This window comes from Phaenicophaeus curvirostris, chromosome 6 (genome assembly GCF_032191515.1).
Source record: "Phaenicophaeus curvirostris isolate KB17595 chromosome 6, BPBGC_Pcur_1.0, whole genome shotgun sequence".
NCBI classification, from domain to species: Eukaryota; Metazoa; Chordata; class Aves; order Cuculiformes; family Cuculidae; genus Phaenicophaeus; species Phaenicophaeus curvirostris.
The window spans coordinates 551,428-577,097 of NC_091397.1; the positions used below are offsets into that span (position 1 = coordinate 551,428).

General features: G+C 54.1%; 1 protein-coding gene across 10 annotated transcripts in view; it reads left to right on the forward strand.

The window, feature by feature from the left end:
- MAP4 (microtubule associated protein 4) overlaps nucleotides 1–25,670 on the forward strand; it is a 140,596-nt gene that overhangs the window by 39,257 nt on the left and 75,669 nt on the right. For all 10 annotated transcript variants that reach the window (XM_069859118.1, XM_069859119.1, XM_069859127.1 and 7 more), the window contains exons 3-4: nucleotides 5,085–5,341; nucleotides 12,325–12,390. In XM_069859118.1, coding sequence (XP_069715219.1) covers nucleotides 5,104–5,341; nucleotides 12,325–12,390 — 304 coding nt within the window. In that variant the 5' untranslated portion in view covers nucleotides 5,085–5,103. The remainder of the gene's footprint in view (nucleotides 1–5,084; nucleotides 5,342–12,324; nucleotides 12,391–25,670) is intronic.

A 25,670-nucleotide genomic window follows, 5' to 3' on the forward strand; every position in this document is an offset into this window, starting at 1 on the left:
GAGAGGCTGCCCAGCGAGGTGGTGGAGTCCCCATCCCTGGAGAGGTTTAGAAGAAGGGTAGATAAAGTCCTCAGGGCTGTGATTTAGTAGTGGACAGGGACAGTTGGAGTTGATGATCTCAAAGGTCTTTGCCAAACAAAGGAGTCAATGATTCTACCAGAACCTTCTCTCTGCCCGAAATCTCAGGGAGGTTGGTCGATGGCTTGTGTCAAGCGTGGTTCCGTTTAAACCACTCATGAGTTTTCAAGTCTCTTTCTTAATATTTATGGGCGCGTCCCAGCCCTCCCTGCCCTCCGCTCTCTCCATCACCAGCCAGGATCCAAAACCTCCTGCTCCTCCCTTTGAACGGAAAGACTCTGTGTGCCCAGAGGCTGCTGCCAACAGCGGTGGAGGAGCCTACAAACTGGAAATACGGAGTTCAGGAAATGAACTGGGCTTTGAGGTCCCTTCCAACCCAACCTGTTCCATGATTCTATGGTTTTCTTTATCGGAAGGAGCAGGTTTCACGCTGGGAACACAGCGATTCAGAGCAAAACAAGGAACAGATGGGCAAGTGCTGCTAGAACGGAGCAGCTGGTGCCAGAACACAAAGAGGACAATTCCTTTAATTCACGCTTTTGTTTATTACTAAAACCAGGAATATAATTTATTTGCTATGGAAGGATTGGAAGATCTCTGGGCATGGACTAAGGAGAACTTGTTCCCGTGTCCGTAGCGCAGCAGGAACTGTGGGAGCGATAACGCTCTGGGTGGCTCCTCTCCACACCTTCCCTCTGGGCAAAACGCTCGGCTTGGTGTTCCTCAAGGAGGACTCGACTCCTCCGAGGCTCTTCCAGAGACGTGCATTTTGGTGTCAACCATCCCTCCCTCTGCCCATGACCTTGGTACCGTCTCACAGGTGAAGGAGTTAAGATGTTTTCCATCTGCTGCCTCCTGCGACCTCAGTTCTTCCTCAGTTCTTCCCCTTCATCTTGATGTCGCTATTCAGATTCCGTATTCCCTGTGCTCGGTTAATACCTGATTTGCGTAGCTACATCTCGTTTGCTTAGCGATGCTGCCGAGCTGCATAGCTACGTCTTGCCTAGAGGAATGCTGAGGAGGGCCTCGTGATCAGGGAGGGCAGGGACAGGACGAGGGGAAGGGTTTGGAGCTGAAAGAGGGGAGGTGGAGATGAGATCTTTGGGAGAAATGTTCTGCTGTGAGGGTGGGGAGGCCCTGGAAAAGTTTGCCCAGAGCAATGGTGGCTGCTTCATCCCTGGAGGGGTTGAAGGCCACGTTGGATGGAGCTTGGAGCCCCTGATCCAGCGGGAGGTGTCCCTGCCCGTGGCAGGAGGTGGGACTGGATGGGCTTTGAGGTCCCTTCCAACCCAAACTAGAAAGCTGCCTGGAGGAGAAGGACCTGGGGGGTAGTTGGTTGCCAGCGACTGACCATGAGCCAGCAGGGGCCCAGGTGGCCAAGAAGGCCAAGGGCATCTTGGCTTGGATCAGACCCGGCGTGGCCAGCAGGGCCAGGGAGGTTCTTCTCCCTCTGGCCTCGGCCCTGGGGAGGCCGCTCCTCGAATCCTGGGGTCAGTGCTGGGCCCTCCCCACCAGAAGGATGTTGAGGCTCTGGAGCGAGTGCAGAGAAGAGAACGGAGCTGGGGAGGGGCTGGAGACCAAGGGTTAGGAGGAGCGGCTGAGAGAGCTGGGGGGGTTCAGCCTGGAGAAGAGGAGGCTGAGGGGAGACCTCATTGCTCTCTCCAACTCCCTGAGAGGAGGTTGTGGAGAGGAGGGAGCTGGGCTCTTCTCCCAAGGGACAGGGGACAGGACGAGAGGGAATGGCCTCAAGCTCCACCAGGGGAGGCTCAGGCTGGACAGCAGGATGGAATCTTTCCTGGAAAGGGTGCTTGGTCCCTGTCGGAGGCTGCCCAGGGAGGGGGTTGAGTCCCCTTCCCTGGAGGGGTTTAAGGGCCGGGTGGCCGAGGTGCTGAGGGACACGGGTCAGTGATTGATGGGGATGGTTGGACTCCATGATCCGGTGGGTCTCTTCCAACTTCGTGATTCTATGAAAGAGTGGAGCACTCTGGAAGGGACTTTAATTAATAAGACTCCTTGATTTGAGTGTAACGATGGATTTTTAATTGCCATAAATTATTTATTGGTGACCTTGCACAAAGAGTTAAGAGCTCCAAACCTTTCCCCTGGAGGTTCCCTTTGAGTGGTGATTCTCCAGGGCCTTGATCTCAACCAAGAGAAGCTGCTGGTGCTGCTCCAAGCGTGACCTTTCTTGTTAACGAGAGAAAAGGCAGCTTTAACTCAATTAGTTGCCACCAAACCCTCGCCTGTGCCCGTCCTGACGCCTCAGCCGCCTGCACGGCCGTCGGCGACTTCCCTGCAGCGCGAGCAGTAGGAGCCTTTGTGGCTTGAACAAGAGGAGCTGTGTTCCACCGTCGCCATGGCGGTTGGTGACCCTGGGCCCTGCGCCGCGGCCGCACGGTTCAGGCCCTCGTCAACCAGCAAGGACAAATGCCCTTTGTGTGCTCCTGGGCCTCTTGCTGGACCTTCAGCTCTGTTGTCGGGTGGGTCTCGTCCAATCTAGTGAGGGTTGCTTGTAAACCCGTGACCTGCTCTACCTAAGCTCCTCCACATCCATTTGTTTTGGAGGAATTTCTTAGAATCACAGAATAGTTTGGGTTGAAAGGGACCTAAAAGCCCATGAAATCCCAACCCCAAGCCATGATCAGGGACACCTTCCACTGGTCCAGGGCACCCAAAGCTTCATCCAGCCTGGTCTTCAACACCTTCAGGGGTGGGATCTGGGGGTTCTGGTTGACAGCAAGTTAGAAGCGTGGAAGCGTGGAATGGTTTGGGTTGGAAGGGACCTCAAAGCGCATCCAGTTCCAACCTCCAGCTGTGGGCAGGGACACCTCCAACCAGATCAGGCTGCTCAAAGTACCATCGAACTTGACCTTAGAATCATAGAATCACAGAATCACTAGGTTGGAAAAGATCCACTAGATCATGGAGTCCAACCATTCCCATCAATCACTAACCCATGTCCCTCAGCACCTCGTCCACCTGTCCCTTAAACAGCTCCTTCTTGGTGGGACTCTGGACTTTGCTTCCGTGTCCTTCTTCTCTACTAATTCAGGAGTGGAACTGGATAGGCTTTGAGGTGCTTTCCAACCCAAACCATCGTAGGGTTCCACGGTTCTAACTTGTGGTGAATCATAGAATCGTGCGATGGGTTAGGTTGGAAAAGACCTTAAAGCCCATCCGGTTCCAACCACCTGCCATGGGCAGGGTCACCTCCTGCTGGATCAGGGAGCTCAAAGCTTCATCCAACCTGGCCTTGAACACCGCCAGGGAGGGAGAAACGTGTCTTTACTGCCAGAGTGGTGAAGCCCAGGGCGGTGGTGGAGTCTCCATCCCTGGAGGGGTTCAAAAAGCCTGTAGATGTGGAAGGTGGGAACATGGTTTACCAGATGCTGTTGTGTTGGGCTGATGGTTGGACTAGATGAGCTTGGATTTCTCTTCCAACCTCAGTGATTTCTATATTTTTCTCTGTGGTGCCAGGAGGTTCAATTGAACACTGAGACCCAAATCAGGGAGGAAGCAGGAGGTGGTGACTCTTCCTCCTTCTCACGTTCCCCGTTTAAAGCTCCTTTCGCGATGCGGACGTGTTGACTTCCCTGTATTTATTTCCTGGAAGCGTTCTGAAAGCTCCACCTGCCCGCACAAACGCCGGGGCTGCGCAGGGTTTGGTGGTATTAGCGGGGTTCGCTGAGGACATAAACACGCGACGGGACCCGAGGAGAGGGATCAAAGGCATCGCTGGAGCACACATCGCAGATTATGCAAAACCCTAATCTCCACAGGGGAGCCTGGGCCCCGGCCAAGCCCAGGGCTCAGTTCCCTTGCGTCGCTTGTCTTGCGGCTCCTGCGGGTGTGGAATCACCTCGGAGAGCTGGGGCAGGAATCCTTGGAGGAGTGGGGGCGGTTGTTTTTCCTCAGGGTTCTGATAGAATCATAGAATAGTTTGGGTTGGAAGGGACCTCAAAGCCCATCCGGTCCCAACCCCTTGTCGTGGGCAGGGACACCTCCCACTGCATCTGGTTCCTCAAAGGCCCATCCAGCGTGGCCTTGAACCCCTCCAGGGATGGGGCAGCCACCCCTGCTCTGGGCAGCCTGGGCCATGGCCTCCCCACTGTCATTGTGAAGAATTTCTTCCTAATGTTTCATCTAGATCTTCCCCCTTCCAATTTAAAGCTGTTCCCCCTCATCCTATCACTCCAGGCCCTTGGAAAAACACCCTCCCCAGCTTTCCTGGAGCCCATTTCAATTCTGGAAGCTGCTCTGAGGTCTCCCCACAGACTCCTCCAGGCTGAACATCCCAACTCTCCCAGCCTGTCCTCGTACGGGAGGTTCTCCAGCCCTCGCATCATCCTTGGAGCCTCCTCTGGCCCCGTTCCAACAGCTCCATCTCCTTCTCCTGCTGAGGATTCCAGAGCTGGCCCCAACCCTCCAGCTGAGGTCTCCCCGAGAGGAGCAGAGGGGACAATCCCCTCCCTCCCTGCTGCCCACGCTGCTCTGGATGCAGCCCAGGACACGGTTTCTGGGCTGGGAGCACCTTTTCCAGCTCACACTGAGCTTCTCCCCCTGCAGCCCCCCGAGTCCTTCTCCTCAGGCTGCTCTCAATCATGTCCCCCCCATCCTCTACTGGTTGCCCCAAACCACACATAGGACCTTGCCCTTGGCCTTGTTGAACCTCATGAGGTTCTCCCAGTCCCTCCTCTCCAACTTTCTCAGGTTGATCTGGATGGTGTCTCATCCTTCTGGTGTGACAACTCAGCTTGGTGTCATCAAACGTTGCATGAAGTGTCTCTTCCGTGCAGTAAAACCTGATTTGGATGACCTACCCGCTTCTTTCTCTAGTTGTGGAGGGGTTTGTAAACATCTGGGATTTATCAAGCCCTGAAGCAAACGTTGCTGATGGTTTTTTGGCACAAGAGGCTCGTAGGTGTCAACATCAAACTCTGAGTAAATTCAAAAGGTCTCCTATTAAAATATTTGTTTCTTTTTCTTCTTCCCCACCTCGTTTCCAGGCTGCAGAGGTGCTGAAGCATGGCTGACCTGGATCACAACCTCAGCCTCGCCGATGCTCTGACAGAGCCACCTCCCGAGATTGAAGAAGAAGTGAAAAGGGACTTCATCGCCACTCTGGAAGCAGAGAAATTCAACGATGAGGTTGGCGAGACGGTAGATAAAACAGACTACGTTCCTCTGCTGGACGATGAGGATGCGAAAGCTGGGAGCCAGGAACCAAAAAGCAAAGCCCACGCTGATGCTATCCAGGTGGAACGTAAGTGTCTAAAGCCCCAGAGCGAAAACCCGCGTCATTTCAGCATCTCAGAACACTTCTCCTTATTCTGTTACCTCCAAACCTCCAATCCCAGGGCTTTATAATTTGCTGGTTTGAGTCTGAAGGGTTTATGCTAAAAGCAAAGCTGGAGAGAAACCCTCTTTCTTGCTTTTCTACTCCCCAGTCCGTTCAGTCCTTCAGCCTGGAGAATGTTCCATCGTTCCTAGTCGGTGGAAGATGCTGTGATGTGTGTTAATACTTTGTGGGGTCCTTGGGTTCCTCAGGAAGCTCTGTCCATGCTGTGGTGGCTCCCCTTGGAGCCCCTGATCCAGTGGGAGGTGTCCCTGCCCACGGCAGGGGGGTAGGATCTGGATGATCTTTAAGGTCCCTTCCAACCCAAACTATTCTCTGATTCTATGAACCACCCTGTGAGAAACCTACCAGCTCCCGCGTGTGGTTGGAGCACAGGTGACCTTCAGGCCAGGTTCTTCTCTGCATCCCTTGCCTTTTCGAGCCCCTTCCCCTCCCTGGAGCCTCCCGTGGCTGCTCCTCCGGTTGCTTTTCTGCCTGAGGAGAGCACGGTGGCTACAGGGGGGGATGCAGCGTCTTCTTCTCATTTAGAGGTTTGTTTTTCCCTTTTTTGGCCTGGCTGGAGAGCTGATCCGAGCATTATCTACATCTTTGGCACAACGAAAACAAGACCCTCACAGAAGATAGAGGAGACCTCGCTTGCTGGCAGGGGGAGGTGATGCTTCCAGCTCCACCACCGGGTGCGGGAGGGGAGGGACGTAAACTCCGTGATTTAAAACGATGTCGGTTACTACGGGCTGGTCGGCAGATTTGATTCTGCTCTGTCTTGATACGCCTGATGTGTTTGTCCCTAAAGTGATAAGATATCTTCATCGTTAACTTGGAAGAGAGGATTGAATGGACCCGTAGTGAGTTCACAGATGAAACCAGGCTGGGAGGAAGTGTTGGTCTGGTTTAGGTTGGAAAAGACCTTTGAGATCATCAAGTCCAACCATGGATGCAGCCCTGCTAAGTCCAGACCATGGCCCCAAATACACCATCTCCTCATCCGTTAAACATGAGTTTAAGACGAGAAGGATTACGATTTCTCCGATGAGACCTCTTGAATGCTTGTAGCTCTTTAAAATAGGGACAGTAAAGCTCAATATCGTTACTTTTATTGTGACTGCAGCGTAAGTGAGGCTGGAAGAGGCATTAGAAGGCCCTGACGGGGCTGTGAGGTGACGTTCTAGCGTGGTGCTGTGAAGTTTTGAGTGAAGGGAGACTCCTGCGTGGAAGGCGGCAGGAGTTCTCCATCCCTAGCTCCGAATACAGCTGCAAATAGCTTGATTTCCCTGTGGGAGAAGAGGAGCTTTCAGGGAGCAGGATTTTCAGCCCCTGCCTGTTAATTTATTTATCTTAAAAGGCACAAATGTGTTCAGACAGCGCGGGCTCCACTCCCGAGGTTGCCTTTCCCCAGTCACAAGAGGTTTCATCAGACGTCTCGCCAGGCTCTCCCTCTTCCATCTCTGCTCAAGGTCTTGCTTTGTCTTCTTTTCCAAAGCCAGGAGCCACGTTAGAGAAGTTTAATGATCTAGTGGGCCCCCCATCACGGAGCTGGGTGAGCACCCTCACAGGGAAGAATTTCTTCTTAATGTTTTATCTAAATCCTCTCTCCTCCACTTTGAAGCTGTTCCCCCTCGTCCTGTCACTCCAGGCCCTTGGGAAAAGCCCCTCCCCAGCTTTCCTGGAGCCCCTTTCAGTGCTGGAAGCTGCTCTGAGGTCTCCATGGAGCCTTCTCGTCTTCTGTTGGAACAGGGCCAGAGGAGGCTCCGAGGGCTGGAGAACCTCCCGTACGAGGACAGGCTGAGAGAATTGGGATGTTCAGGAGAAGAGAAGGTTCCGAGGAGACCTTAGAGCAGCTTCTAGGACTGAAAGGGGCTCCAGAAAAGCTGGGGAGAGACTGTTCCCAAAGGCTTGTGGGGATGGGACGAGGGGCAATGGGGACAAACTGGAGAGGGGCAGAGTTAGACTGGACAGGAGGAGGAATTTCTTCACTGTGAGGGTGGGGAGGAGCTGGAACAGGTTTCCCAGGGAATCTGTGGCTGCCCCATCCCTGGAGGTGTTGAAGGCTACGTTGGATGGAGCTTGGAGCCCCTGATCCAGTGGGAGGTGTCCCCATGGCAGGGGTGGAATTAGGTGATCTTTAAGGTCCCTTCCAACTCAACGATTCTAGGATTCTATGATTCTCCAGGCTGAGCAACCCCAACTCCCTCAGCCTGTCCTCAGAGCAGAGGTGCTTCAGCCTCCTCTGGCCCCGTTCCAACAGTTCCTTATTCTTCTTTTGTTGAGGACTCCAGAACTGGCCCCAGCACTCCAGGTGGGGTCTCACAAGAGGAGTAGGGGGGACAATCCCCTCCCTCCCTGCTGGCCACGCTGCTTTGGATCCAGCTCAGGACACGGTTGGTTTCTAGGCTGGGAGCTCCCATTGTTGGCTCATATTGAGCTTCTCCTCAACCAGCATCCCAGGTTCTTCTCTGCAGGAATCATCGATTCCTAGAATAGTTTGGGTTGGAAGGGACCTTAAAGACCATCCAGTCCCACCTCCCCTACCATGGGCTGGTCTGTGTTCCTGCACTCGCTCGGTTCTCAGCCTTGGAGATGAATCCGAACTTGGTGATTGATTTTTAAAAGAAAAACAAACCCCGAGCACGAGGAGCTCTTTTAATTCTTTGCGGTTGCTCTGAGGCGTTTTCCGAGCGCTCGTGTCACCACGAGATGGCTCTGCTGGCGCTGCTGGACAGATGGAGAGCAGGTCATCCTCCCCGGGCTGGAAATGCAGCTCCAGAGCCTGAAAGCCACACGTCCGCTTGGTTCCACCTCCCTCTGCACGCAGAGAAAGCCCCTTTCTTGCAGAAGGCAGAGAATTTGCTTCTGGGAATGGAAGTTTAACACTTGGTCACTTAGGAAAGTGAAGATGGGGGATGTTCTACACAACCCAGAGTTTCAGAGGGATTAAAAAAGGTCAGGAAGTGATGATCAGATCTGTGCGTTTTTGTCTCAAATGGGGAGTTAAACACCTTCTCCCTCTCTCTCCATCCTCAGTCCTGCCCCAAAGCTCTTAAAGCTTCTGGTTCATATAAAACCCGATTACTGCAACGGGAGTTCCCAGCCCAGAAACCCCCCGTGGCCTGGGCTGCATCCAGAGCAGCGTGGGCAGCAGGGAGGGAGGGGATTGTCCCCTCTGCTCGTCTCGGGGAGACCTCAGCTGGAGGGTTGGGGCCAGCTCTGGAATCCTCAGCAGGAGAAGGAGATGGAGCTGTTGGAACGGGGCCAGAGGAGGCTCCAAGGATGATGCGAGGGCTGGAGAACCTCCCGCACGAGGACAGGCTGAGAGAGTTGGGATGTTCAGGAGAAGAGAAGGCTCCCAGGAGACCTTAGAGCAGCTTCCAGAACCTGAAGGGGCTCCAGGAAAGCTGGGGAGGGGCTGTTCCCAAAGGCTTGTGGGGATGGGACGAGGGGCAATGGGGACAAACTGGAGAGGGGCAGAGTTAGACTGGACAGGAGGAGGAATTTCTTCATCGTGAGGGTGGGGAGGAACTGGAACAGGTTGCCCAGAGAAGCTGTGGCTGCCCCATCCCTGGAGGGGTTCAAGGCCACGTTGGATGGGGCTTGGAGCCCCTGATCCAGTGGGAGGTGTCCCTGCCCATGGTAGAGGGTTGGACCTGGATGATCTTTAAGGTCCCTTCCAACCCAAACCATTCTCTGATTCTATGATCAACCACGTGAAGAGTTTCCCATCCTCAACCAGTGCTCCCCAGCCTGCCCTGCCCAGAGCTCCTCTTCCTCGGTGGTTTCTGTTGCCTCCTGCGGTGCAGGTGGTGAAAACAAGCTCGGCCGTGGTTCCCCGTCCACGCGTTGGAGATGAGGGCGCTGTGTTGGCTCCATCCGTTCGCTCGAGATTATCGGTTTAGCGAATGTTGCCTTAAATTTGTTGATCCAATCCTTTGATCCACCGGGCAGATGCAAATGCCATCTTGTGATTCCGATGCGGATTAGGGACTTACAACATCTTGACATGGGTTTGGCTTTATGCAATTTAGAAGCTGGGGGTGGAGGCCTGGCCCTGGGACGAGCTCTGGGGGTTCCACGCTTGCGCTCTCGCTCGCTGCGTTAGAGGTGATTTGAAAAGCAAAGAAAACGACCTCCAGAGATGGAAAAATAAGAACTCGTGATGCAAGGTGGAGTTGTTTGATTTGACCTGATTTTCTGGGAGGTTCTCTTATAGAGTTCTTCCATAGAACGGTTTGGGTTGGAAAGGACCTCAAAGCCCGTCCAGTTCCACCCTTGGCATGGGCAGGGACACCTCCCACTGGATCAGGTTCCTCAACACATCTCATCCTCTCACTTGTGACCTGGGAGAAGAGACCAACACCCACCTTGCTACAACCGCCTCTCCAGGAGCTGCAGAGAGCGATGAGGTCTCCCCTCACCTCCTCTTCTCCAGGCTAAACAACCCCAAGTCCCTCAACCTCTCCCACAACCACTGGGCTCCAGACCCTCCTGCAGCTCCGTTCTCCTGCTCTGGACATGTGGCTCCTCTTGCGTGGTCTCCATTTCAAGATAATGATTCTCCATGAGATGCCCAGCATGGCAACCACAACCCAGTGTTTGATGAACCTCCCCATGCCCCTGATTCCTCCTTGCTGGAGCTCTCGGTGGCTTTGGTGACCCGGTGTGGTTTTCCCGTTGGCTGGTGCAGATGGTTCTGCAGTCCCGGGGAACACCAGACCCCGGAGAGCCTGGCAGCAGGAGGAGCTACTGTTTGCAATGTGACAAAACAGGTCCAGGGACTCCTCGAGTATTTTCAGCTCCTCGAGGAGGACGTAGGTGTGTGTTTTTCTCTAAGCTGTCTGGCAAGTTCATGGTGAGTTTCAATAAAACACCAGGATGAGCCACTGAAGGAGCTGCAGCCACTTCCTTCTTGCTTTCCTGGGGGTTGGATGAAGCCCTGAAGTGCTGGGTCTGAGGCACAGAGACCTGGACAAGCTGGAGAACCAGCTTGTGGGAACCTCAGGAGGTTCAACCAGGCCAAGGGAAGGTCCTACCCCTGGGTCGGGGCAACCCCTGGGTTCAATCCAGGCTGGGGGTGATGGGCTGGAGAGCAGCCCTGAGGGGAAGGACTCAGGGGGCTGGGGGGGAGAAGCTCCATGTGAGCTCAACGTGAAACCCCCCGTGTCCTGGGCTGCATCCAGAGCAGCGTGGGCAGCAGGGAGGGAGGGGATTGTCCCCTCTGCTCCTCTCGGGGAGACCTCAGCTGGAGGGTTGGGGCCAGCTCTGGAATCCTCAGCAGGAGAAGGAGATGGAGCTGTTGGAACGGGGCCAGACGAGGCTCCAAGGATGATGCGAGGGCTGGAGAACCTCCCGTCCGAGGACAGGCTGAGAGAGTTGGGATGTTCAGGAGAAGAGAAGGCTCCAAGGAGACCTTAGAGCAGCTTCCAGGGTTGAAAGGAGCTCCAGGAAAGCTGAGGAGGAGCTTTGTTCAGGGAGGGCAGGGACAGGACGAGGGGAACGATTTGAAGGTGAAAAGGGGGAGATTGAGATGAGATCTTAGGAGGAAATGTTTTCCTGTGAGGGTGAGGAGGCCCTGGCCCAGGTTGCTCAGGGAGGAGACCATTGGTGACTGGTCTCCACCTGGACTTTGGATGAGCAAACCCCACTCCCTGGCCCTGGCTGTTCTGCTCGGCTTCCACCCACCTCACCACGCAATTTTCTCTGTCAGTTGGACGATGAGGGTGTCACAGGAGACGTGTTCAGGTTAACAGCATCGAGTGTGCGTCAGCTCTGCTCCGTGGCATCAGCTGCTCTTCCCTCGCATCCACCAAGCCCATCCAAGCTCATCAGCTTGGCCGAGTGTTCTTTGCTTGGAGGAGACCCAGTCTCACAGAGGTTTCTTGAAAGCTTCGTTTGAAGTGGTAGTACAGGTATAGAATTATAGAATCACTTGGTTGGAAAAGACCTTGGAGATCGTTGAGTCCAACCATACCTGTCCACAGCTAAACCAGATTAGTGAGCACCTCATTTCCCTGGCTTTTAAACCCCTCCAGGGATGGAGACTCCACCACCTCCCTGGGCAGCCTCTGCCAGGGCCTGAGAACTCTTTAGGTGAAGAAATTTTCCCTAATATCCAATCTGAGCCTCCCCTGGTGGAGCTTGAGGCCATTCCCTCTCGTCCTGTCCCCTGTCCCTTGGGAGAAGAGCCCAGCTCCCTCCTCTCCACAACCTCCTCTCAGGGAGTTGCAGAGACCCATGAGGTCTCCCCTCAGCCTCCTCTTCTCCAGGCTGAACCCCCCCAGGGCCCTCAGCTGCTCCTCACAACCCTTGTTCTCCAGCCCCTCCTCGGCTCCGAACGGAGACGTTCTCCTTCTCCAGACGTTCTCCAGCCCCTCAAGGTCTTGGAGTGAGGGACCCAAAACTGACCCCAGGATTCGAGCTGTGGCCTCACTAGTGCTTGAGCACAGGGGGACAATCCCTTCCCTGCTCCTGCTGCCACCCCAGGGCTGAGCCAAGCCAGGATGCTGGTGGCCTTGTTGGCCACCTGGGCCACTGCTGGCTAATGTTCAGCCGCTGTCTACCAACACCCCAGGTCCTTCTCCTCCAGGCACCTTTCCAGCTGCCCTTCCCCAAGCCTGGAGCTGCTCAGGGTTGTTGTGACCCAAGCGCAGGACTCAGCACTTGGCCTGGTTGAACCTCATCCTGTAGATAAAGAAGCTTCGAGTTGTTGCCTTGAGTCTCCTTCATGGGGCTGGTTTTTCTGTGACTGAAAAGCTCTTCCTTTCGGGTTTTAAGTTGCGTTGACTTGGTGCCACCTGGGTACCTTAACTTCTGAGGGAATAAACCACCCTTTATTGTGTTTAATAACATTGCAGCCTTGTCCTTGCAGCGTTGTTAACTCCTCCTTTGATTTCTTGCAGATACTTCAGCTGGTGGGCCAACAGTTGTAGAAAACGGTGACCATGGGATCGAAGATCATCGCACAGGTAGGTGCTTGGTGTCTGAAGGACACACTTTGCCTTCTTTCTTGGTTATTGGACTGGTAGAACCTCAGAGTGACCCAATGCATCTTGGTTTTTGTGTTGTGATTCTCCGTGGAGGGTTGGGTTTGGGTTTTTTGGTGAATTGAAACAAAACGGAGCTTCCGTCTCTTGTTCTGAAGACGTTGTGTGCTGTATCCATGGTCAGTTGGGAAGGGAACATCCAAGGCACCGATACCAAAAGGGCTTCCCAGTGACTCCATGATGTTATAGTTGATTTTACTGGTGGGAATGACTCCTCCTGTTCCCCCGGGGCTGGCAGGGACGTCTCTTCCGCGTGCTCCATCCTTCGATGCCGTTTTTCCTTCCCAGCTGCTACTAGAACAAAGCTGCTTTGTTTATCCTGCAACCTCTCTCCCACCCCAACCCACCCTTCCGTAAATACCTCCTCATGCTCACGTTGGCCACATCAACGAGGACGCTGAGGTCTCCTGAGCCTCTTTTCACACAGCAGTAGAGCAGCTTGGTCTGCAGGAAGCTCCTCCTGGCTTAAGGAAACCAATATTCCAGACCTGGGAGTCTGGATCTTTCCAGTCAGCCTAATGTTTTGCGTCTTTTAGCATCGTTGTGTTTCATGATCACCACCGGTTCCCTCTTGGGACGATTCCGTACTGGGAATTGTGTTTCCTCCCAGATCTCAGCTGTTTAGGCTGAGAGCACCAAACGTGGTGGCTCTGAGCTGGTGGGTCGTTTCCCTTCATGGTGAGGAGGTTGTGGGCTTCGGGAAACCGGACTGTGGCACCTCTGTGTCCTTGAGGACACATCAAAAGCCATCCTGGCATCTCCAGCTTCGCTTCAACAGGTCACGCTGCGAGGGTTGGGGTGTTCCCACCCCTGCTGGTCCATAGGTGCTGCCCCGAGATAAAATCCAGGAGATCATGAAGTGGCTTGGTTGGAAAAGACCTTTGAGAACCTCGAGTCTAACCGTGCCTGTCCTCTGCCAAACCAGATCTCTGAGAAATGTTGATCCCTGAGGAACCTGTGGGAGAGAGGGGTGAATTCAACACTTCTCTGCTCTAATTCTCGTTGCTGTGAGCAAGCGTTCGTGTTCTTGAGGAGGGTAGGAATGTGAAAATTCACCTTTATCCTTAATTCCCCATTATAAATCTGATCCAAAGGAAATATCTTCCCTAATTCAGTAGAAAACTGAAATTAAGAGCAGTTCTGACCCTCCCAAAGGATCAGGAACCTTCCCACCTTCTGAATTGTGTTTAATCCCCTTCTTGTTGTTTACTTAATGCTGGAGATTTAACTCTTTGCCCCCCAGACTCTCAGAGCTTTGATCAAAGGCGCTTTCATGTGCCTGAAGCATCTTCATTTCTTAATCCGCTCCGGCTTCGGGGAGGAGGGTTGGGTTTTTCTCCTTGTTGGGGCTTTCTAAAGTGACATCAAAGTGACAGAAGCAGCGTGATGGAGGCTGGAGTCGCAGCCGTCGCGTTAATTAGGCTTCTCGGAGCGACAGAAGATGTAAACGACACAACAGTTTGATTGGCTCTTCCCCCCTGCCCCCTTCCCTCTGGAATACTAGAAACATCCCAGCTTACAGGTCGGAAAGAAAGGCAGGAATGCTGATTTTCTATCAGGTAACGGTGGGTTTGGGGAGCTGGAGAGCAGTCGCTGCTCTGCAGGGACACGGAGAGGCTGCTCCAGCCCCGGTGAGAACCTCAGCGCTGCCTGGTTCATGGCCTGCTCGAAGCCACCTTCCCTTTCTGCCCGGCTGCTTCTTTTGAGCTGGATCTGATCCCTGATTTGTCTCTTTTTAAAGCCAAAACGATTCTTCTGGGTGCACAGAGGTGGGAAACGGAGCAGCTGAGAGAGACCTGGGGCAGGTGATGCTGAGGGAAAGCAGCTCTGGGCTGCAGAAGGCAGCTCGAAGAGCTACGAAGAGAGCTTCTAAGTCTTTGAGTTGGATTCTGAGACAGACAGCGAGGAAAGTCTTGGGGAAAGATAGAGCTGAGCTGTTTGAAAACACAAACGTTAGAATCATAGAATAGTTTGGGTTGGAAGGGACCTTGAAGATCATCCAGGTCCAGCCCCGTGCCGTGAGCAGGGACACCTCTCACTGGATCAGGAGCTCCAAGCCCCATCCAACGTGGCCTTCAACACCTCCAGGGATGGGGCAGCCACGGCTTCTCTGGGAAACCTGTTCCAGCTCCTCCCCACCCTCATGGGGAAGAAATTCCTCCTCCTGTCCAGTCTGACTCTGCCCCTCTCCAGTTTGTCCCCATTGCCCCTCGTCCCATCCCCACAAGCCTTTGGGAACAGCCCCTCCCCAGCTTTCCTGGAGCCCCTTCAGGTTCTGGAAGCTGCTCTAAGGTCTCCTGGGAGCCTTCTCTTCTCCAGGCTGAACAAGCCCAACTCTCTCAGCCTGTCCTCGGACGGGAGGTTCTCCAGCCCTCGCATCATCCTTGGAGCCTCCTCTGGCCCCGTTCCAACAGCTCCATCTCCTTCTCCTGCTGAGGATTCCAGAGCTGGCCCCAACCCTCCAGCTGAGGTCTCCCCAAGAGGAGCAGAGGGGACAATCCCCTCCCTCCCTGCTGCCCACGCTGCTCTGGCTGCCGCCCAGGACACTTTTGGCCTCCTTGGCCTCCGCACCGTTTGTTTTCCCTGCGAGGGGGAGCCCGGCGGTTCCTCTTGGCACCGTTGAGCCTCGGCTCGTTAGCTCCGGGAGGGTTTGTGTTGGGAATTGGAAGAGCTGCAGACGGGGAGACTGAAACTCGCTCTCAATTTGGTTTTTCCTTATAAGGTTGAGTAGGAGAGCAGCCGGTGCCGTGCGGGAGGGGAGCTGTGCACGCCGGGGGCTGCTCGAGCGGGGAGGCTGCGGGGAGGCTGGGGCTGGCTCCGAGACCCCCCTGGCACGCAGGGACGGAGCCGGGGAGCCGCGTGCCGACCCTCGGGGAGCAAAGCCGCTTGGTCAAACTCCTAAGAGCAGGGCTAACCCGACAAATCGAGGCGCGATTCTCGAACCGTGCAACGTTTGCAAGTCCTTATTGCGGGATATTTGCCTAGAGTGCCGGGGGATTCTGATTTGAGAAAGACAAGCCGCCCAGGCTGATGATGTGGTTTAATCTGGAGGCCTCGTCTTCCAAGATCCTGTTTGTTATCTTGCTGGAAGATGAGAAGTTGCCCCTATGGGGGCTTCTCAGCCCGTGGGTGGCTTTGCCCTCAGCGCTTTCTCCCTGGGCTTCGAGCGGCGTCCCGAGTTGCTGCTCTCCCAGCCCTTTGTCCCTCCTGGCGCTCCATCGCAGCTCCCCGCGCGTGTGGCGCTCTCGCTCCGTAACGTCGCTCCCGAGAGACGTTGCAACCCTTCCAAACGCCAAATTCCGTGTCTCCAAGCTGGCTTTGGGCAAATCTCCTGGCCGCGCTGAATGAAACGTTGCTCGTTGTGCCGTGGTGCTACCTTAATGTTGATGTTTACTAACGACTTGCGCTTTCTTGCCCCTCTCCCCATCCCGTTTCCCTCTCCTCCTTCTTTCCCTCTCTTCTATTTTCTCCTCCTAGAAGCCTAGAGTGTCTCCTAACACTGGGGCTGCCACTGATCCGAGACCAGTGCCCTTTTCTACCTGCCATTCCACTCCTAATCTTCAGCATTTTGCAGAGCTCTTGCTTTCCGTCCTCGGACTTTATGCGTAGAAGAAACCGAAGGGCGGCCTCCTCCCTCTCTGCTCTGCAGTGCTTGTTGAAACCTTCCTTGCCTTGTGTAAGAACAAACGTACGTCGTGGTGGTCGACCGCGCTCTTCCAGCCCTCCCCCCCTGTTTAATTCACACCCACGGCTCCATTTCTTTTTGAGTTCAACCGCTTTTCGATTTAATTTCGCTCCTTTTCCATGGCTGCTTGGTTCAAAGAAGGTTTGAGGTTAAGTTGTGCTTCCATAGCGGGTGGGTCCACCATGACTGCAGCTCCTTTCCCTTCTCCCTGCCTCGATCCTTGCCGCTTTGAAACCTTCTCATGGGGTTTTATCGCTCATAACATCACCTCCAAACCACCTCATGGACTTGAGAAACGGTTGAGGAGAACCCGTGGTTCCTGAGGGATGAGCAGGTCCTCTCTGGTTTGGGAGGGATGGATTGTGGCCTTCAAGAACTCGACTGGGAGTATGAAGGAGAAGGACCAACCCCAAATTCCTGGCTCGCTCTGCTGCTTTGCTGTCCTCTCCTCCCTCCCAGCTTTGGAAGGAAGGAAGGAAACTGCCTTTCTTCACCCTCCAAGCTGTGGCTTTGCTTTGCCTGCTTGGCTGAGATGTTCCCCACCAGGAAAATAATCCATCCCTTCCAAACCTGAGTGAAACCAAAGATCTGCAACGGCCACCAAGGTGATGTGAGGGCTGGAGAACCTCTGAGGCCAGGCTGAGGGAGTTGGGGTTGGTCAGCCTGGAGAAGAGAAGGCACCAGGGAGACCTTAGAGCAGCTTCCAGTGCTGAAAGGGGCTCCAGGGAAGCAGGGAAAGGACTTTTTCCAAGGTCGTGGAGTGACAGGACAAGGGCGAACAGCTTTAAATTGGAAGGGAGAAGATTTATGTTGGAGATGAGGAAGAAATTCTTCACTGTGAGGGTGGGGAGGTCCTGGACCAGGTTGCCCAAAGAAGTGGTGGCTGCCCCAACCTTAGAGGTTTGGTGGACCTTGACCAAAGCTCGAGCCTTTTGTTCTCTAACGTGGTGGCCCTTTCTTGGTTTCTCCACCGTTCGAAGCCTCATTAGCAGCTGACATCCTTGTGGTGGCAGTTGCTGAACAACCAACACCGTTGGCTCCTCCAAGGAAGAGAAACCCCGTTGCCTACAGACACTCAGTGGCCAAAACTGGGCTCTTCTCTTGCCGAGGCCACCGTGCTGACCTGGCAGAGCCACCACCTGGTTGCTTATGACCAGGAGCTGTTGAGACCAGATCCTGAGCAAAATCCAAAGATGAGGGTTTCCCCGTGGGTGAGCAGCGATGGGAGTTGGGCCTCAGGATACGTTGATGAGGAGAGAATCCTAGAACAGTTTGGGTTGGAAGGGACCTCCAAACCCATCCAGTTCCATGGGCAGGGACACCTCCCACTGGACCAGGTTCCTCCAAGCCCCATCCAACCTGGCCTTGAACCCCTCTAGGGATGGAGCAGCCATGACTTCTCTGGGCAACCTGTTCCAGGACCTCCCCACCCTCATCATGAAGAATTTCTTCCAGCCCGTGGCTGTCACAGGTTGTCCTCTGGCTTCCTGGGTTCACTGGAAGGGACACCGTGTGGTTGTAGCCTCCACCCTTGAGAAACCCCCAAAGTCTCCCCAGCTTTTCAGGGTGGTGGGTCGGGTCTCTGCCCCCCCAGGACCATTCAGTCCCTCCGTAGCTCACACCTCAGCTCTGCTGCTCCTTCCTGCTGGAAGGTGGGGTGGGAGCAGGGCTACGTGGTGCAGAGGGAGATGTTTGGACCTTCTTGTTCTCCTCAAGCGTTTCCCACTTTGGGTTTTGTTGCCAGAAGAGGAGGTTGTTGTGCTCTTGGCTTTAGTTTTCAAAGGCTTCTTTGTTTTTAGTGTGGTTGAGTTTGGAGCAAGACGGCATCACAGCTGCTTCATTTGAACTTGGTTCCACAAGTCTTCTTCACCTTTTGCCTTAAGCGAGCTCAGCGGTTTCTGTCGTAATGAGGGAGGGACATCAATAACTCATCCCACCATCTGCCACCCTTTATGTTTCCCCCCATGTTTTGGTCCCTGTTTATTTTAAGTGGCGTGAACGTTGAGTGTGGACGTAGGAGAGCTGCTTGTGTCTGTGTTCCTGGTGGTTCTGCCTTGTGGGACTCATCCCAAGAGTTCCAGTTGGGCTTTTTTCAGGGCTGGAGGTGGAACACACCTGGCTGGGAGGTAGATGCTTTGGCAGGGGGAGGTGGAACCTCTTGGGGACTGTCACTCGCAGAAGAAGTGCATGTGTCTCACTATAAATGCATTGAATGGATGCTCTGGAGTGCATGTGTCCTTCTCTTTGGATATTCAGAAAGCCTGGTTGCTGCCAAACACGTTCCTCTGTTGAAATTCCATGTTTTCCATGTTCTTCTCCCACCTTTGGAGATGTCACGGTGTCTTTACCAAACACACAAGAACTTCCTTGTGCTTACGAGCTTCTCTGTTCTCACTTCTGACTTTTCTTACTGCTCCCGATGCTGTGTATTCACTGCAATAAACCAACCTAATAAACATCTCCAACCAAACCGACCTCTCAATAGTTGTGCTGTGCTGAGAGTCTTCTTGGTTGTGCTCCTCGGTCATAGTTGAAAGCTCTGTCTGCTTGGTGAACCCCGCTGGTCGTGTTCCAAAGGAGGTAAATGGATTCAACGGGAATTCCTGTAAAAAAGGTGGTTTTCTTAATGCATTAAACCGTGAATTTGTAGAATCGTGTGGTTGGAAAAGACCTTTGAGATGGTCAAGTCCGACCGTACCTGTCCAGTACTAAACCACATCCCTGGGCACCTCATCTCCTCAGCTTTTAAACACCTCCAGGGATGGGGACTCCACCACCGCCCCAGCAGCCTCTGTCAGGGCTTCTTCACTCTTCCAGTAAAGAATCGATTCCTGATATCCAGTCTAACCCTCCCCTGGTGCAACTTCCAGTTCCTCTCGTCCCATCCCTTGTTCCTCAGGAGAAGAGCCCAGCACCCACATCTCCACAACCTCCTTTCTGGGAGCTGCAGAGAGCCATGAGGTCTCCCCTCAGCCTCCTCCAGGCTAACCAGCCCCAGGTTTGAGTTGGAAGGGTCCTCCAAGCCCATCCAGTCCCACCCCTGCCATGGGCAGGGACACCTCCCCCTGGATCAGGAGCTCCAAGCCCCATCCAACCTCCTCCCACAGGACACTTAGAGGTGGGCTTTTCCAATTAAAGCTGATTTTTCCTTCCTGTGTGTTTCCTGTTTGGTGCAGGTTTGTGTTTATAAAGGTTTTTCTACTCTCTGGACTTCTGGGGTTTGGGCTTTTCACTCGAGGTTTGCATCCAACCACGTTCACTGACGGAGACCTCGTGGTTTTTGTTGCTTCAGTCTATAAAAAGCAGTAAGGTGAATAATTTAGAGGTTCACATGGCTCTTCCGATGGGCATGACTAAGAGGTTTGGTGTGTCTGCTCTCTTGGGGGAGGGTATTTTTAGGCTGAGATGGCTGGAAGGCTCTCGCTGAAGCTCCTCTGGCGGCAGAGGGGACAGAGCTTGGGGGTGCAACGTTCCCGGGGGGGAGGTGGTGGCAGTGCCAGGGCTGGGCTGCTGCGGAGACCGTGGAATGGGTTGGGTTGGAAGGGCCCTCAAAGCCCAGCCAGTCCCACCCCTGCCATGGGCAGGGACACCTCTCACCAGGTTGCTCCAGGCCCCATCCAACGTGGCCTTCAACCCCTCCAGGGATGGGGCAGCCACCACTGCGCTGGCAACCTGTTCCAGGGCCTCGTCACCCTCCCAGGAGAACATTTCTCCCTAAGATCTCATCTGAATCTCCCCTCTTTCAGCTTCAGATGGTTCCCCTCATCCTGTCCCTGCCCTCCCTGATCCAGGGCCCCTCCCCAGCTCTCCTGGAGCCCCTTTCAGCACTGGAAGCTGCTCTGAGTTCTCCCCAGAGACCTCTCCAAGCTTCCCCTCACCCCATGAGTCTGGAAGAGGAAGGTTTGTGCCCTTGTGTGGCTCTGAAGGACCCGATGCTCTTCCAGCCGAAGACCCTTATGGCTTCCTACAACTGGCCAGGGCTTTGAGTTGCAGTTGGCCTCATCTCACCTCCCGAGCCACTTGTGAAAAGAAACTTCCCAGGTGTTGAAGTGCTTCTAAACTCCAGGAACACAAGAGCCGTTGGGGTAAATCTCTGTTTATTCCAGCATTTCTCTCAGAAAATCCAAGTGTGCTGAAGAGCCCTCTCCATGCCCTGGATCAGATGAAGGTCTGGAACCATCACGTGGCTGCGTGTCTGGTGGAACGCGGCGGCTGAGCACTCAGGTCCTGGTACAAGATGACTCATGAGATCAGGAGACACAGATCTGTCACTTCAATGTGCGATGGATCCGTCGAGCTCCTCCGCCTTTGTCTGACTGCGGTCGGGTTTAATGTCCCTGACGGGTTCTTGAGGTCTTAGGAACTGAAAAGGTTCATCGTGACCTGATAAACAATCATTTTGTGAGCACAGAGAATACTTTGCAGCAGCCTGGGCTTAAAATCCTGCAGGTCTGCTCTAAAAGCATTTGATTGAAGAGCTTTTGGACCTTGAGTCTCTCTTGGGATCCCACTTCCCGGTGAGTTGAATGGTCCCATTCCGTGTGGGAGATGTAGATGTGGATGGACTCAAGAGAAGGAGCAGGTCAGAACGTACAGTCTGTGATTGTGCAGGGAGAGGACGAGGGGAACGGTTTGAGGCTGAAAGAGGGGAGATGGAGGTGAGGTCTTAGGAAGAAATTCTTCATGATGAGGGTGGTGAGGAGCTGGAGCAGGTTGCCCAGGGAAGTAGTGGCTGCCCCATCCCTGGAGGTGTTGAAGGCCACGTTGGATGGAGCTTGGAGCCCCTGATCCAGTGGGAGGTGTCCCTGCCCATGGCAGGGGTGGAACTGGCTGGGCTTTGAGGTCCCTTCCACCCAAACCATTCCATGATTCCATGAAATGAGATAGAATTAGCACTTACAACTCCAGACACACTTGGAGATGTCAGTCCTAACCCCAAAACAATGGTTATTATCTACTGATTTTTAATCCTCATGAGTGGGGCTGGTGGCCTTCAGCAAACTGAGTGCTTTCTGTGCTCTTAGAAGGTCTCGTGACCATGAGAAGTCACCAGAGCAGCCTGGTGCTTCCCTGTGGGATCTCCAGGTTGGAAGGGACCTCAAAGCCCATCCAATTCCACCCCCTGCCATGGGCAACGACACCTCCCACTGGATCGGGTTGCTCCAGGCCCCATCCAACCTGGCCTTCTACAGTTCCAGGGATGCGTCAGCAACGACTTCTCTGGGCAACCTGTTCCAGGGTCTCCCCACCCTCATGGTGAAGAATTTCCTCCTAATGTCCAGTCTAAATCTTCCACCTTCTAATTTAGAGCTGTTCCCCCTTGTCCTGTCACTCCAGCCCTTGGAAGAAGCCCCTCCCCAGCTTTCTTGGAGCCCCTTCAGGTACTGGGAGGTCACTATCAGGTCTCCTGGGAGCCTTCTCTTCTCCAGGCTCAACAACCCCAGCTCTCTCAGCCTGTCCTCATGTGGCAGGTGCTGCAGCCCTTGGATCATCTCCGTGGCCTCCTCAGGACTCACTCCAAATGCTGCTGAGACCCTGAATTTGGGTCTGCTGGGAGAGAGTCCAGCCCCCTTTGCTCAATGAGATGCTCAAGGAGCTTTTCCTCCTGGCCCTTAGGCTCGTTTGCAGCTCGTATCCAATCAGCTTAAGTCATTGTGTAACGAGCTCTGTTATTTAATGGAAAGGAGAGCGTGGCAGCCCCACCGGAGCTGCTTCAGGAATGCTTCGCTTCTCCAGGGACCAAGGGGAACCTGTCCCTGTGCAGGTCCCAGCCAGGCCGGGGCCCCAAGGTGCGATGGAAAGTCTTGGCTGTGGTGGTGACACCACATGGAGAAACAAAGCTCAGAAGGTAGGGAAGAGCTTGGAATTACCAAGGGTGTGGATTGTGGAAACGCTCCTTCTCACTCTGGGTTCTTAAAGGGCTGCTCGCGACCACGTGAAGGTTTGGAACTGGTAGAGCTTCTGGGAACACAGCAGAAGCTCCAGTGATGCCTACAAGTGAAATGAGGGACCTTTTTTGTTGAATTAGTGCTGTTGCCAAGTGCTCGTTCTCTCCAAAACGATGGTTTCCCAGCAACCTGCTGCTTGGCCTTTGTGCTTTTCGCTTCTGGATGTTGATTCAAAGGTGGAATCAACGTTTCCCGACTTGGCTTGTTGACCAGAGAATAAAAAGCTTATAATGAAGTTGTACAGATGTCGAGAAGTTGGTTAAAAGCTTTAGGACGCGGCTTAGTGAGATTTAAAAGACGTTAAGACAAAATCTTGAGGTTTTGTGGTGTGGTTGAGTCCTTCCAGCGAGCAGCTGCATCTGGACGAGTTAATGGGCTTTTTACAAAGCTCAAAATTCCTCAGCAAGTGGCTGTTCCTTAAAATGCTCCAACCACGAGCTTTTGAGCTTGGATCTTGAGTTTAATGTCGTATTGGTGCATGCAAAGCAACTGAGTTGGGGAGGTAACATCTCAAGTGTTGACTAACATAGAATCATCGAATGGTTTGGGTTGGAAGAGACCTCAAAGCCCACCCAGTTCCATCCCCTGCCACGGGCAGGGACACCTCCCACCGGGTCAGGTTGCTCCAAGCTCCATCCAACCTGGCCTTGAACCCCTCCAGGAGTGGGATCTGGGGATTCTGATTGATGGAAAGTCAGAATCATGGAACCGTGGAATGGTTTGGGTTGGAAGGAACCTCGGAGCCTGCCTAGGTCCACTTTCTGCCAAGGACAGGGACACCTCCCACTGGAGCAGGGGCTCCAAGCCCCATCCAACCTGCCCTTCAACACCTCCAGGGATGGGGCAGACTCGACTTCCCTGGGCAACCTGGGCCAGGACCTCATTACCCTCATCCTGAAGGTTTTCTTCCTAATGTCCAATCAAAATCCTCCCCTTCCAATTTGAAGCCATCCCCCTTCATCCTATCACTCCAGGCCCTTAGAAAAAGTCCTCCCCAGCTTTCCTGGAGCCCCTTTCAGTGCTGGAAGCTGCTCTAAGGTCTCTCTGGAGCCTTCTCCAAGCTGAACAAGCCCAACTCTCTCAGCCTGTCCTCGTAGGGGAGGTTTTCCAGCCCTCACATCATCCTTGGAGCCTCCTCTGGCCCCGTTCCAACAGCTCCATCTCCTTCTCCTGCTGAGGATTCCAGAGCTGGATCCAGGACTCCAGGTGGGGTCTCACTAGAGCAGAGCAGAAGGGTGGAATCCCCTCCCTCTCCTGCTCATCCCGCTGCTTTTCATAGAATCATTGAATCACCAGGTTGGAAAAGACCTTTTGGATCATCGAGTCCAACCGTTCCTTTTGTTTGACCAAAAGAATTCATTGAACAGGATTTTATCCTCCTCCCCAAACCTTCAGCGGGAATCGTGGGCTGGGACGTTGCGGTGGCTTTGCGAGGGACCTGACCCCGGGGGTCAGGGAACTCCCCTAATCCAGGCTCTGGTTGTAGCTCCCTTTGAAGCCTTGAGCTCTTTAATCTCCTTCCCTTTCAGTCCGTGGTGGCAAATAGGGTCAGGCTGATTATATTGTGCATTTTCTCTTTTCTAGCCGCAGCTGTTCTTGTCCCCGCGTTCTCGTTTCGGACCGGGATAAGCTTGGATTAATGAGCCCTTTTCTGGAAAGGGGAAAATCTTATCGTTACGAAACGTTTCGGGATGCGGCGAGGCCGGAGAGGGGAGCGTTGGGAGTCGTAGGGAGAGCAAAACCCACCTCGGAGCCAGGGGGTCGGTGGGAAGTCAGCATCGACGCTTTGCGAGGTGCCTGCTCGCATCTCCTCGATGAAGGCCACAAGCTCAGGTCCCTGAGTTCCGCGTTAGGAATTCACTCGGCAATAAATAACAATGATGATCAGCAAGGATCAGGGGGTTTGTGGCTCTTCAGGTACAGCTTGACCAGCAGGGAGGGAGGGGATTGTCCCCTCTGCTCCTCTCGGGGAGACCTCAGCTGGAGGGTTGGGGCCAGCTCTGGAATCCTCAGCAGGAGAAGGAGATGGAGCTGTTGGAACGGGGCCAGAGGAGGCTCCAAGGATGATGCGAGGGCTGGAGAACCTCCCGTACGAGGACAGGCTGACAGAGTTGGGATGTTCAGCCTGGAGAAGGCTCCATGGAGACCTTAGAGAGACCTTCCAGAACCTGAAGGGGCTCCAGGAAAGCTGGGGAGGGGCTGTTCCCAAAGGCTTGTGGGGATGGGACGAGGGGCAATGGGGACAAACTGGAGAGGGGCAGAGTTAGACTGGACAGGAGGAGGAATTTCTTCCCCATGAGGGTGGGGAGGAGCTGGAACAGGTTGTCCAGGGAGGTTGTGGCTGCCCCATCCCTGGAGGTGTTGAAGACCAAGTTTGATGGGGCTTGGAGCCCCTGATGCAGTGGGAGGTGTCCCTGCCCATGGCAGGGTTGGAACTGGATGATCTTTAAAGTCCTTTCTAACCCAAAGTATTCCATGATTCTATGAAAACCAGCAAATCCAAGTGCAAGGTCCTACACAGGGGCTGGGACAGCCCCAAGGACAAACACAGGCTGGGTGGAGAATAGATTCAGAGAACCCTGAGAAGAAGGACTTGAGGGGCTGGAGAACATCTGGAGAAGGGAACGGAGCTGGGGAAGGGGCTGGAGAACAAGGATTGTGGGAGCAGCTGAGGGACCTGGGGGTGTTCAACCTGGAGAAGAGGAGGCTGAGGGGAGACATCATCGCTCTGTGCAGCTCCTGGAAGGAGCTTGTGGTGAGGTGGGCGCTGGGCTCTTCTCCCTGTTACCAACTGATGGGACATGGGGAAATGGCCTCAAGCTGCACCAGGACAGATTTAAGTTGGAGATCAGGAGGAATTTCTTCACGTAAAGGGTTCTCGGGCCCTGGCAGAGGCTGCCCAGGGCAGTGGTGGAGTCTCCATCCCTGGAGGGGTTTAAAAGCTGAGGAGATGTTTGAGTTCGTGACATATTCTGGTGGTGGCCTTAGCAGGGCTGGATCGGTGGTTGGACTCAATGATCTTAAAGGTCGTTTCCAACCGAAACCATTCAGCGATTCTGTGATTTTGATGTTATTTAACCTTCTTTTAAGCAGAACACACTCTGGTTGACCTCTCGGTTCTAAAAAAAGGCTTTGCTGATGTTCGCTGTGACAGGAGACTTTTCCATGCCTGCAGGTCAGTCTGGTTCCCTGAAAAAAAAACAGTCTGGCTTTCTCTGCTCTCTCTGATCTGCTGGTGATGCAGCAGCTGCTTCTGTTTCTGAGCATTGATGGTGCCCTCAAGAGCGGCCCAGGTGGCCAAGAAGGCCACCAGCATCCTGGCTTGGATCAGCCCTGGGGTGGCAGCAGGAGCAGGGAAGGGATCGTCCCCCTGGACTCGTTGGTGTGGCCACAGCTCGAATCCTGGGGTCAGTTTTGGGTCCCTCACTCCAAGAAAGACCTTGAGGGGCTGGAGAACGTCTGGAGAAGGGAATGGAGCTCAGGAAGGGGCTGGAGAACAAGGGTTGTGAGGAGCAGCTGAGGGACCTGGGGCTGTTTAGCCTGGAGAAGAGGAGGCTGAGGGGAGACCT